We start from the raw sequence: 12,429 nt of genomic DNA, 5'->3' as shown, positions 1-12,429 counted from the left end.
AGGAAGATCTCTGTGGGTTTCAGGCCAGCTGGTCTACAAAGCAAGTTCCAGGAGAGCTAGGACTGAGAAACACAGAGAAACCCTGCCTTGAAAAACAAAACAAACAAGGACCAGGACTGATGGTACACGCCTTTAATTCCAGCACTCAGGAGATAGAGGCAGGCAAATCTCTGAGTTTGAGGCCAGCCCAGTCTACACAGTGAGTTCCAGGACAGCCAAGGCTATGCAGAGAGACCCTCCCTCAAAAAAAAAAAAAATGAGTGTAACAACAGATAAAACCTGAAATGAATCTAGAAAAGAGGGCAGGCTGAAGGAGAGATGTTGAGATTGTTCAGGAAGAGGCAAGAACAGAATTCGATGGAGGTGGGAAGGCGTGCATTCCATTGCTGACCTGAACAAAACAGGAAAGAGCAGGCTTAAGCCTCTCAGACAGACAGACACACCCATGGACACACCTGGGATGTCTTACAGTCATATCTTCCAACCCAGAGGCATTGTCTGAAGACTGGAACGTGTGCTTTTAAGCAAAGATTTCTACAGATCTCAAGGCCAGTAACGTTGTGTAAGATAACTTTATTTCACAGGGCAAAGGGTTAAATACTACCCAACTCAGTGCTATCTGAAGCTTTAGAAACTGTAGTAAATGAACCTTCTGCAGGAACAGTTCCAGTCACAAGAGTGGTCCCCCTTTAGAAACGCTGCTGCTTCTCAAAGCTTATGATAACCATACAGCTTACAAGGACAATGGCTTCATGAAGAAACAACCATGCTTAAAGATTTTGCTCCAGATTACTGCAAGCTATGAACTTTTTAAGATGAACACCCTTTTAAAAGCCGACAGAAGAGAATATAGTACATGCAACTGTCCAGGTCCCTAGGCTGCATCTCTGTCTAATCAGATGGTGACTCTGTACATGGACCTGGATGAATGAAAGCTTGAAAAGCAGGGAAAAGCTCCGTGCAGCTGGCTGGCTCTCTCTGCAGCTGCTGCACCCAGGAACCCCAAACTTCACCTTCCTCTGCCTTTGCAGGTAGGGATATGGGGTCCTCACATCTCAGAGAGCTTGATATCGTAGGTGACCATGTTGAAGTTGTCCCAGGCAAAGAGTTTCCTCTCCAGGGGGTTGTAGTCGATCATGCTGCTGTACTTGTAGCGATTCTTGAATGGAATGGTCAGGGTCTTGCTGATTCCAGTGCCAGTGTCATAGGCAAAGTTGACCATTGCGTGGGCTGAGGAGTAGCTGCTGACCGTGTACAAGGTGCCACAGATAACAAAGGCATTGGCCACAGACTGCTTACGGATGTTGGTCTCCCAGGTACGCTCGATTTCCAGATTCTCTGGGTTCAATTTGGAGAGGACTATGGCTCCTTTGGCTTCCTCTGTGCTGTAGATGACCCAGAGGCCGCTCTCATCCACAGCTAAATCGATGTCTGTGTAGCCCCCCCAAGCATATGGAAACTGTCCATGGTAGCCAGCCCCAGGAATTTCCTTCTCGGCCTTCACTGATTCGGTGTTCAGCTCATACCTGAGCACAGTTCTGGACTCAGCCCCCTGGAAATAGAGGCTCCCCGCATACACCACAGCACCTGTGCTTTCCAGGGGCCGGGGTAGCACGTGAACCTTTGAAGGGTAGCCCTGCTCGAACTGACTTATCAGACTATACTCATACACCTGGCGGATGCCTGTGCCAACAGTGTCGATCCTCCATGTGGTCTCCTGGGTGTAGGGGTGGGCGGGCTTGGGGTCTCTCATCCATACTCCATACTTGCCAGTGATTGTTTCAGCAGTCCTCAGAGTGACTGGCTCTCCTACCCAGACTAGAACTCCACATCCTGATGAATTAAAAAAAAAAGCCATATATCTAGTATCCGTAAGTCTTCCAAACACAGAGAGCAGGATTGTAGGAGCAGAGCAGAGAAGGTGGGGACAGAGTGGATGGACATCTGAGCCCTGCCACCCACTTACCATGTGGCCAGTGAGGTGCTTAGCTCTGTAAGCCTTGGCTTTCTTGTTCATTTTATTTTATGTGCGTTGGTGTTTCGCCTGTGTGAATCTGTGTGAGGGTGTCAGGTCCCCTGGAACTGGAGTTACAGACAGTTGTGAGCTGCCATGTGGGCACTGGGAATTGAACCCAGGTCCTCTGGAAGAGCTGCCAGTGCTCTTAACTGCTGAGTCATCTCTCCAATCCCCTGGCTTTCTCATTTATAGAGGAGGCTAAAGGTTTGGGGTAATGAGGTTATTGTCAATATAGATGTGATTAGACACACCCAGGTGCTGTGTCTAGAGAAATACACAGCAAATATCATGTGATGAGTCTGGGAGATGAATCTTGCACTCTGTAAGGGAAAAGGCTGTATTGAGCTCTGACTGTGCTTGTAATTCTCTCCTTGAGCTTGACAGGGGTTTGTGGATGTTTATTACATTGCTCTTCATCATTTTCAAGTTGGGTTTATTTTATTTAAACAAGAAATCAGTTCATTGTAAGTATAATCTCTATATATAATCTCTCTATATATAATCTCAAGTTTTTCAAGCCTAACTTGAGGGGCCACGTATTTAATGCATCCATTCAAAGTATCATAATAACAGAGTGTGATTTTTTAAATCTAATAAATAGATGAGAATTTCAGTTTAGTGAACTCAAGCTAAATCTCTCTTCTTTCATGGGTGCCTTGAGTTTTCCTCACAAAAGCCAACAGTGATGCTTTTCCCTCAGGGAATTGAACATGAAATGCTCCAGGACACCCTTCCATACCCTTCAGTGCTAGCAGGGATCGTTAATAGCACGGTCTGTATTATTTTCTGAAAACAACAGCCTTATTTCATGGAACACTTAGAGAGGGACAAACGTACTTTTCCTTGATGGACAAAGGTCAGAAAAATAGCTTTAGTAACAGAAATGCTAAGGTGATGCATGGTATATACCTGCCCCTCCAAGGGTGGGAGGTGGGAAGATATAGGGCTTGTGGGGGAAAGGTTGACTTCCTGTACACCCTTCTAGACAAGGCAACAGAGAGGGTTCTACTCCCCTCTCCCCAGCTCTGCTTCAAGGAAAGTTACCTGTCTTGTCCCTTGGGTGAACAGTTGCTCTACCCAAACTGAACACAGAACAAGACACACAATGGCCAGGTGGGCTCAGAAGGGAAGAGATCTAACTTCATACCATTGTTTCTCTCTTTGTTCCTGGGCTGGCCGGATGGACTTTCTTTCAGTATCTGAGAAGCAGGAACCTCAGTTAACTCTGACTTCAGTTCCTGGAAGGCCATCGTGTCCAAATTCCACTGAGAGACTGTATTCGAAGAAAGAGACAAGTGGTAGTCAGCGAAGGAATGGCACAAGAATGGACTCTGGGGGGTAGCACTTGACATGCTCCCAAATACTTGATATTTGAGATTTGCTTTGGGGGCCAGGTAAAGGAAGATGCAATGTGATTGAACCACATCAGTAGCTTATTGGAACTGGGGTGATGTCTTCACTGGGGTTCACTTTTCTCTTTACCTTTATGACTATTTGAAAATGTGCATAATTAAAAAGCAATTATAAAATACAATAAGAGTTTTATGTGATTTATATAAATTCCACTAGGGAGATTGATTGCTTGTAAAGTATGGTTTCAGGAATTCAAAGACAGTCTGTTGTTAGGATTCTCTGAAATGTTTGAATTTCAACAACTAAATATTCGCTGCAGCTTAAGGGGCTTTACTTGTTATGTGTGTAAGAATACTTGTAAGACTAGATCAACTTTTGGTTTTTAACTAATCTTTTATTTTCACTTAACATAATTATGTCTACATATATTGATGGGGTAAGATGATATTTCCATATATGTACACATTGATTAGTGATCAGCTCACAATAATTGCATATCCATCAATAATAATCATTATGAGCTGGAGAGATGGCTCAGGGGTTAAGAGCACTGGCTGTTCTTCCAGAAGTCCTGTGTTCAATTCCCAGCACCCACATGGTGGCTCACAACCATCTGTAATGAAATCTGGTGCCCTCTTCTGGCCTGCAGGCATACATGCAGACAGAACACTGAATAAATAGTAAATAAATAAATCTTTAAAAAAATAATATTCATTATTTCTCTGTGCTGGGAACATTCACAACCTTTTGTAGATATTTTGAAATATGTAGGTAATTGTCAGTAACACATTAAGCTTTACATGTACCTTTCTAAGATCAATTTGCATAAGGAAGACATGTTCAAGTTTCCTCTAGGAATTCCTAGAAAAGGGAAGTGGCCACCACATGAAGGTCATTGTGAGCCACTTTTTCCTAGCATCAGATTCCTTACTGTTTGCACCTGATGAAAATTATTTCCTATTTGACAGTAGGTTGATTTCCCATTTGGTGACTTACTGAGAGCAAGGTGTATATTAAGAAAAGAACTCTGCACACCTGACTCAGAAAGAAGAAAATGAGATGTCCTCTTTGGTGTCAGAGAAAATAAAGAAAATGGAAAGAAAAGACTAAGGCTAGGTATTTGCATAGATGACTTTCCTAAAAATAGCTGAATTATTGACACAGACACCAAAAAAGTGTGTGTGTGTGTGTGTATGTGTGTATGTGTGTATGTGTGTGTGGTGATAGTTAGCTCTTGATAGCTTTTCCCATAGTTTAAAAAAACCTACTCATGATGCCTCCCAAGTTTCAGAAGCTTCCTGCTGTAGGCTAGCAGAGTTCGCTGTATCTAGGCTGTTCTACCTCTTGGACCATATGATCCAGCCAACCTTAATGGTACTCAAGGTATTGGTGGCAGCAGATAGGTATGCTGTATGAAGCAGCTTTACAGCCTTTGTATGACTTTAGTCACAAGATGGTCCTGGCACACCTGGAGCTCTTTAATTTTTGGGTACTGCAAACAGTACACAATTAGGACTAAAGTGATGGGTATGATGCTTCCCTTCATAAAAATATATAGACTAAATCAGGTATTTTGGTATGAGGAACTTGTAGACCCAAAAAACAACTTTGGGTAACCATCAATAAATAGGCTTTTTAATGGCTGTTTGAGTTTCAACCCATCAGAAGTTGGACCTTCCTGATGCCACAGAGGGCCTAAAATTCACCTTGGAGTGACTCTCTTTCTTTGATTATCTCACACAACACAGAACACCCAATAGCTTCCTAAATTATATGCATATATAAAGGCTATCTAAATGAAATCATTAAATAGCAGGAGAGACAGAACCCCAAACAGACATCTCTCATCACTAAATGAAGCTTCACTACTGGGAATGGATTACATGGGAACCCCCGAACAACTGAGGATGTTGCAAAGACTATAGGTTTCTCTCCACAAAATGATGGCAAGGCCCTATTGCTAAAAATAATACCTATACAACTCATTGAACACAGAAGTTGAGCAGGTACCTACCTAGAGCCTTCACCCCTACTGGTTAGTGTTCTTGGTACCAAAGGGTACTCTGCTTGCTACCAAAGGGGAAAGATAAACACTAGCCAGCTACAAACCCTTTGATCTACCATGGTGTCCTGCCTGAAAGATACGCGAGGGCAGTAGTGGCACAAAGCTTGTGGGAGTAACCAACCAATGTCTGATTTGATTTAAGGCCCACTCCATGAGATGAACACGTGCCTTACACTGCTTGAGTGACCAAGAACCCAAGACTAGATAGGACAGGGACCCAGGGTGAAACCAAATACAAAATACAGAAGGGACATAGCAATAAAATGACTCTTAACATTCTGCTGTATGTTAGCATTCAGACCTGCCCTTTGGGGACCTGGCCAGTACACAGGCGGTACCTGGGCCTGCTCAGGATCCTGACAGCTTCATGCACTCACTGCTGCGTGATCTCTCTGCACATGTGCTGTGTCCCTTCATAAAGGGTGGGCCCCGCCCACTTTCTCTACCTCTATCCACAAGGAGTCTGCATCTCATCTCTCCCCACTTTCCCATCTCTCTTTCTCTTCTCTTCTTTCTCTTTTCTCCTCTGCTCCCTTCTCTCCCTTCTCCCCAATAAAATCCTCTGTGTGACCACTGTCTGCGTGGTGTGAGTAACTTTCCGCCGTTCCCCTTGGCTCTACCTGCCAAGGCCACTGCTGGGCCATTTTTCAAATTTAACACTAGAGCAGTATCTCGCTCAGCCATCATCAGAGAAGCTTTCTCCAATAGCAGATGGGAACAAATACAGAGACCTACAGCTAGCCCTTACTAGAGAGTGGAAGACCTTGGAATACTCAGCCCTAAAGGGAATGTCTCTATCAAATCCCTCCCCTCAGGGCTCAGGAACCCTGCAAAAGAGGGGGCAAAAAGGATGTAAGAGCCAGAGGGGACGGAGGACAACAAGAAACAAGTCCCTTTAATTCAACAAGATTGGCACACATATGAACTCACATAGAGTCTGAGGCAGCATGCACAGGGCTTGCATAGGTCTGTACCAGATAGTGCCCTAGAGTTGAGAAGCGGACACATGCCCATTCCTAACCCAGGAGCAATCTCTAATTGATAACCACTTGCAAATAAAAGATTAGTTTTCTTCAAGGAAGTCTCACTGGGGACACAAATTACTGTTAAGGGTGGGCCATATACCCAACAGTAGATGATGGCCAACAGAAGATTAACTTGCTGACATCTTTGGAGTTTCCTTGTCTCAAGATGTCACATCAGGGCTTTCTTTTTTTTACCCTACACGTTTTGTGTATATATTATGGCTTGCAGTTGTGTGTTTTTATGGGACTCCTGAATGCTTTTCTTGGGCTGTTTTCCTTCTGTGTATTTGTTTTGTCCTATTCTGGCTTGATTTTGTTTTATATTTTATTTTATTATTATACCTTAGATGCCTGTTTGTTTTCTTATGAAAGACAGAAGCCGGGTGGTAGTGGCACACGCCTTTAATCTCAGTACTTGGGAGGCAGAGGCAGGTGAATCTCTGTGAGTTCGAGGCCAGCCTGGTCTACAAAGCGAGTTCCAGGGCAGTCAGGACTGTTACACAGAGAAACTCTGTCTCAAAAGAAAGAAAAGAAAGAGAAAGAAAGAAAGGAAGGAAGGAAGGAAGGAAGGAAGAAAGAAAGAAAGAAAGAAAGAAAGAAAGAAAGAAAGAAAGAAAGAAAGAAAGAAAGAAAGGAAGAAAGGAAGAAAGGAAGAAAGGAAGAAAGGAAGAAAGGAAGAAAGACAGAAAGGGGGTGGATCTGGATGAGAGGGGAGTTAGGGAAGAACTGGAATGAGTAAATGGAAGGAAAACCATAATAAGAATATATTATATAAAAAAAATCTATTTTCAATAAAAGAAAAAGAGTAATTCTCTCTGTTAAACTTCCCTGGCTTAATGTACTATGTGGCTACTGCATCCTTATTGGGCTCAGACAGTGGCTGGTGACTTCAGGAGAGCCATTGAGTTCTTGTCCAGTGACCCCCACCTGGGGCAGAGCTCAGGCCATCCACATAGCACAGTCACTCACCAGATCTTCTTCCAGAGAGGCACAGGAGTACAGAATTCTGTTCTAGCCTGGTCCCACCATAAACCCCCCAGCCCACAGTTGGGAACAGGAGACCTCAGCTCTGTCGTTTCTCTTCCTGCCTTCCCCTGCTCTTTACAGGGAACCACGCCTCATACACTTTCCTTGTGGTAAACAAGAGCTGTAGTAACAGACTATCAGGGAAAGGCTTCCAGAGGCCATTTGGCTCATTTCCAGTTGGCAGGTGCAGTGGTTGGATTAGGAACCTCCTGGTGGCCTCGTAGTCATCTCAGCCAGGAGCTTCTGGCAGCATTGGGATTCCCTGGGGAGAGCCATCTGGCATGTCTGCTGAAGGCTTGGAAGCTCTGTGCAAAGGGACCTGGGCTGAGCCAGATGTTGTAGTTTCCTTCAGTTCTGCCTTGGCCCAGCTCTGGGGCTTTGGGCAAAAGAGTCCACCTCCTGAGGCCTAGTACTGTGAGCTGTACAAATATATCAGGTTGTTTTTGAGAATTATATAGGAACTATAAATAAAATAATCCTGAATAAGGAAGTGTCTAAACTCTGATTTTTCTGTAATGTTTAAAATCACTAACATTTCATTTTGAATATAGAAGGAGAACAAATGATTAGGAGAATAATATCTGTATTGTATCAGATGTTTGAAGCTTTCGAGCCTTGTGTTTATTTTTGTTCTTAGTGGTATTGCAGTTCAGTCCTTCCATCATTAAAATGTTTTGAGACTATCCGCCTACTCTGTTCTTAACCTCATACTCTAGGGGATCTGGACCTAGGGACTCAGCCCATTATTAACTAATTTGTATGCCAATGCAAATGGCATTGTAAAGATTTTTGTAAATGTTTTATATTACTGTGAAAAAGACAGTATTATTTAAATGCAGAGAAGAGGTTAAAAGAATGCTATGCTATTTCCAGGACACAAGACTTCAGGAAAGCGAAAGTTAGCGAGCAGCCAGTGTCTCAGTTGTCCTGGGTACTGTCCTTAGATCCAGTGTGTGCTGCAGGGATGTTAGGGTCAGGATGGCCCGAGGTTCTTAATGACTGGGTGACATTTGCACACAATGGTGGAACTCAGGCAGAGGGGAACATTGCAATTACAACCCTTTGCCTGGGTGGCCACTCTGTCAGGCATGGCCCAGGCTGCTTCCTCCTCTTACCCCTGCTCAACATGATAACCCAAGGTCCTGCTGAACACCTTTGGTGCTCACCCCCTTCCTGCTCACCTCTCCCCAGCAGTTACTATGGCAACCTGACTCTTAAGAGGTATCCCTTGCTAGGACCACATGTCAGCTCCCTGCCCAAGCTTCTCTGACTGTATAATTCTACAAGAAGCAGCCTGACATCCTATTTGTCATAGATGAGGGACTGTCAGATGCAGGAATAAGTGTCCCCTGGGGCTAAACTTCTGTTCCCCATGTAGTAAACAATTTGATGAGGCCCCCTTCTTTCCATTTTGAACTTTTCATTCCTGGAATCACTTACATAGTTTTTTGTTGAGAGTGTAACTTCATTCAAGTCTGAAACCTGCATAGAACTCTTAGTGATAATACTTCTCCATCTGCCCTCTCAGAGCCCAGCTGATGTCTTAGCCACCACAGGGCAGCTGTGTGACTCTTGGCCCCTTAGCTCCTTGGGACCTCACTCTCCTCCACTGTCAAATTCAGAATTGGATGTCTTCCAATTTGAATGTAAATATTTAATCATTAACGGGAGGAAGAGAGGGAGCGATGGAATACACATGCTGTAAAAGCAGAAGTGGGCACTGTCTGGGGAGGCAGACATCAGGAAGGGCACAGGGAGGGCAGTAGTTGGGGAGGGAGTTAGATTTTCAACCAAGTATAATAGCATGTATTAAAAAGACCATGGAAGCTCATCGTTTTGTGTGCTAACTTAAATTTCAAAAGCAGGGAAAAAAATCATCCCTATTTTAAAGTTATTCATTTGGACCCCACATCAGTGATCACAGTGTGAAATCTTTGCTGTGTTCCGGATAAGAACCAAGCATGCTGAGAACAAAATAGCTTGTCCCCTGCCAAGTTTAGCAGTGACTCGAGTTTTCTAACCTCACATCCATGCAAATCTTACCTTTCAAGAGAAGATCTCTTTTTTTTTTTCCTGAGACAGGGTTTCTCTGTGTAGCTTTGCACCTTTCCTGGAACTCACTTGGTAGCCCAGGCTGGCCTCGAACTCACAGAGATCCGCCTGGCTCTGCCTCCCGAGTGCTGGGATTAAAGGCGTGCGCCACCACCACCCGACGGGAGATCTCTTTTAGAAAATGCTTATCCCATTGTGTTATTTTGGAGATTGTCAATCCTGAGAAGATGGTAGGATGCTGCACTCCCCATGCACCATTTACTTGGATACAAGGTACTCTTCAGCTGTGACCTCTCTTTCTCTCGCTCTCTCAAAGGTAAATTGCATAGATCCTGAAAGCTGAGCTCTAAGTGTTTCAGCATGTGCTTAGGACAGTGTCCCTCATAACTACGATATTACCTGAGAAATGTAATGTTAATATAGTGGCCTCCCCAATAATTATTCCATGTCAAAATTCCCCAATCACCCCAACTCTACCCCTCCTGTAACTGTCCCCTGTCCGTGTAGGAGCTGATTCAGGATGTCCACATATTTGGTTTCCAGGTCTTTTACATTCCTCTGTCTAAAACAAGCCCTCCTCATTTTCATTATTTCTTGACATTAATGCCTTTGAAGGGTCAAGACTAATTGTCCCACATCTGAATTTGTTTCCTCATGAAATAAGTGACTGTTTAGGAACATAAAAAGCGACAAAGAAAATACTTAGAAAACAAAATACTGCTTTCCAGCCATCAAGAATAATGTACCAGTCTCTTAATCCACCCAAAGACCCATCTCCAGGCAAGAGCCCGAACAGACAAATGGAAAAGCCCCTCTGTGAGAAGGGCTACTTCAGAGCTGTCCAGGGACCTTTGCTTCAGCAACAAAAGGCAAAATTTCCAAAGCCCCACACCAAGGGACTGATAGAGAAATTGTTTCCTCTTTATTTACCAAGGTAGGAGATTTAAAAACAAAACACCACCAGGCACAGTAAAGCACACCCTTAATCCCAGCGCTCATGAGGCAGAGGCGGCCAGAGCTCTGAGTTCAAGGCCAGCCTAGTTTACAGAATGAGTTTTTAGGACAGATGGGACTGCACAGAAAAACCCTATCTCAAAAACAAACAAATAAATAATGATAATAATAATAGTAATAACATCAGCACCAGTTTTCACTGCACAGATCACTTGGCAGTTCATAAATAGAGGCCATTTTGGTAAAAATACTAATTTCTGAGAAAAAACAAATTCTGAAAAAGAGTTATCCAAAGGGGACAGCTGGCCATTTTTTTTACCGACTACTCACCATATGCCCTCACCTGGCCTTGTGTTTCTCATCTGGCTGTAGGCAGTGATGACTTTGTCATGAACGGACACAAGAACCCACATCCCACTGACCTAAACAAGGAGCCAACTTGCTAGAAACATGCAAAAGTGTTTGCTTCGCTCACCTTAACGCAGCTATTGTGTGCTGGATCTGCTGTTTCAGAGAGAAAAGACAAAACACAGAGAGAAGCCCAGGAGCCCTGTAACCGGTCACCAGGATACATGCCACTGTCTGGGTTGGGCAGCCCCTCCACCCTGCATTCTTACCTTCCCTGGAGCTTGGCAGCATATCCTGAGAGGAGCGTTGGGTTGAGGGACACTGGCCCCTCCTCAGCCTTGCTACCTCCTGGCTGCTGCCTTCCAGCCTCCTGGCCAGATCTTCATTCTCTTGTTCCAGCTGCCGCTTCTCTTCTTCTAGAGCTGACTTGTCTTGTAGGAGATTGTTATAGGCCACCTCCAGATCCTGGCTTTGGATCTTCAGCTGGTCCCGTTCCCTCCTCAGGGCACCTAGCTGGCCCTGTAACCCCTCCCGGGCCTCCTGGGTCCCAGCAGCGTGACCCAAGGTCATCTGGTGAAGGAGACTCTCCAGGGAGCTGAGCCGGGCTTTGGTAGACTCTAGGTCTGCATGTTGGATGCTGCTGTCTCTCTGAAGGTCTTGGATGGCTGACATGGCCTGGTCCTCTCCGGGGCAGCTGGATTCAACTGGGCTAGCCACAGTGAAGGTGTACTGGCATCGGCCACTCCGATCATTGGCCTTCCGTAACTGTGCGGTTCTGGCTCCCATTCCCCACACCAGGCAGGCCAGAAACAGCAGCTGGAGAGCTGGCATCTTGGGACCACAGCTGCAACGGCACGCACAGAAGGACATTGATGTGGAGGCTGGATGAGTTTCTTCTGGAAAGCTCTGCTGCAAGGTATCCGGATGGGTGGTCCTGCAGGCTCAAGCCTGAGGTCCAAAGAGGTTTATATGTCCTGGGGAGCCAGCCCTGGAGGGAGGGAGAGGTGACCACGTGAAGCTGGGTTGGGCCAGCCACAGGAGTGTGTGTGTGGGTGTGGGGGGGGAGTGTTGTACTCACACTGCCAGCAAGATTCTTAGGAAATAAAGGTTATTTTGAATTTATTTTTTAGAAGTCCCACTAAATGGACCCCACTCTCCAGTCATACCCATTAAGTTTCTAGCCTGTTTGTATGTACATATACATATATGCCCACCTGGTCTGACAGGAGTAGCTGGTTGTGTGCTTGTTTGAACAGAGATGTAAGTCTAGCTCATGCTTCATTGGGGACCCCACCCTGGACCAGTCACTGTGTAAGAAACTGGGGGAACAGATGTGCCTGAGAAGACATGCCCTGGAGCAGAGGCAGAGACAAAGGAAAGCCTGAAGAAGAGGCTAGTACCCCACAGGCTCTGGGCTCCTACAGAGGAACTGAGAGCAGGATTCTTCCCCTACCCTAGGTTTAGGATAAATATGTGGACATCCTTAGAAATGCTCCCTAACGATAGCCTCTTGTCTCAGGAGTCTGTGCCAGTGCTCTGGACCAGGTTTTATGATGGGTGTGCCCCCCAAAGCCTACTGGGGAGACCTG

At 45.1% G+C, this 12,429-nt stretch overlaps 1 protein-coding gene across 1 annotated transcript; it reads right to left on the bottom strand.

Moving 5' to 3' along the window:
* Positions 1-591: 591 nt before the first annotated feature.
* Positions 592-11,863, bottom strand: Myoc (myocilin). Its single transcript, XM_052736602.1, has 3 exons — positions 11,110-11,863; positions 3,165-3,290; positions 592-1,833 (listed from the first exon to the last, which is right to left on the bottom strand). Exons 1-3 carry the CDS (start codon positions 11,708-11,710, stop codon positions 1,049-1,051), a joined length of 1,512 nt encoding a protein of 503 aa, XP_052592562.1. The 5' UTR covers positions 11,711-11,863; the 3' UTR covers positions 592-1,048.
* Between the last annotated feature and the right edge of the window lie 566 nt (positions 11,864-12,429).

The sequence above is a fragment of the Peromyscus californicus genome, unplaced genomic scaffold, assembly GCF_007827085.1.
Source record: "Peromyscus californicus insignis strain IS unplaced genomic scaffold, ASM782708v3 Scaffold_14__1_contigs__length_90479793_seg_2, whole genome shotgun sequence".
NCBI lineage: Eukaryota > Metazoa > Chordata > Mammalia > Rodentia > Cricetidae > Peromyscus > Peromyscus californicus.
Note: the sequence above shows the minus strand (reverse complement) of the source record. Positions and strands in the feature narration are given on the sequence as shown.

Bases quoted from the DNA above. Each gene is read 5' to 3' on its own strand.
- Myoc (XM_052736602.1), bottom strand. From the start codon at position 11,710: ATGTCCTTCTGTGCGTGCCGTTGCAGCTGTGGTCCCAAGATGCCAGCT. The intron at 3,291-11,109 runs GTAAGAATGCAG...CTTCGAATACAG, and splicing joins GCTGCCAAGCTCCAGGGAAG to TCTCTCAGTGGAATTTGGAC. The intron at 1,834-3,164 runs GTATGAAGTTAG...TTAATTCATCAG, and splicing joins GAACAAAGAGAGAAACAATG to GATGTGGAGTTCTAGTCTGG.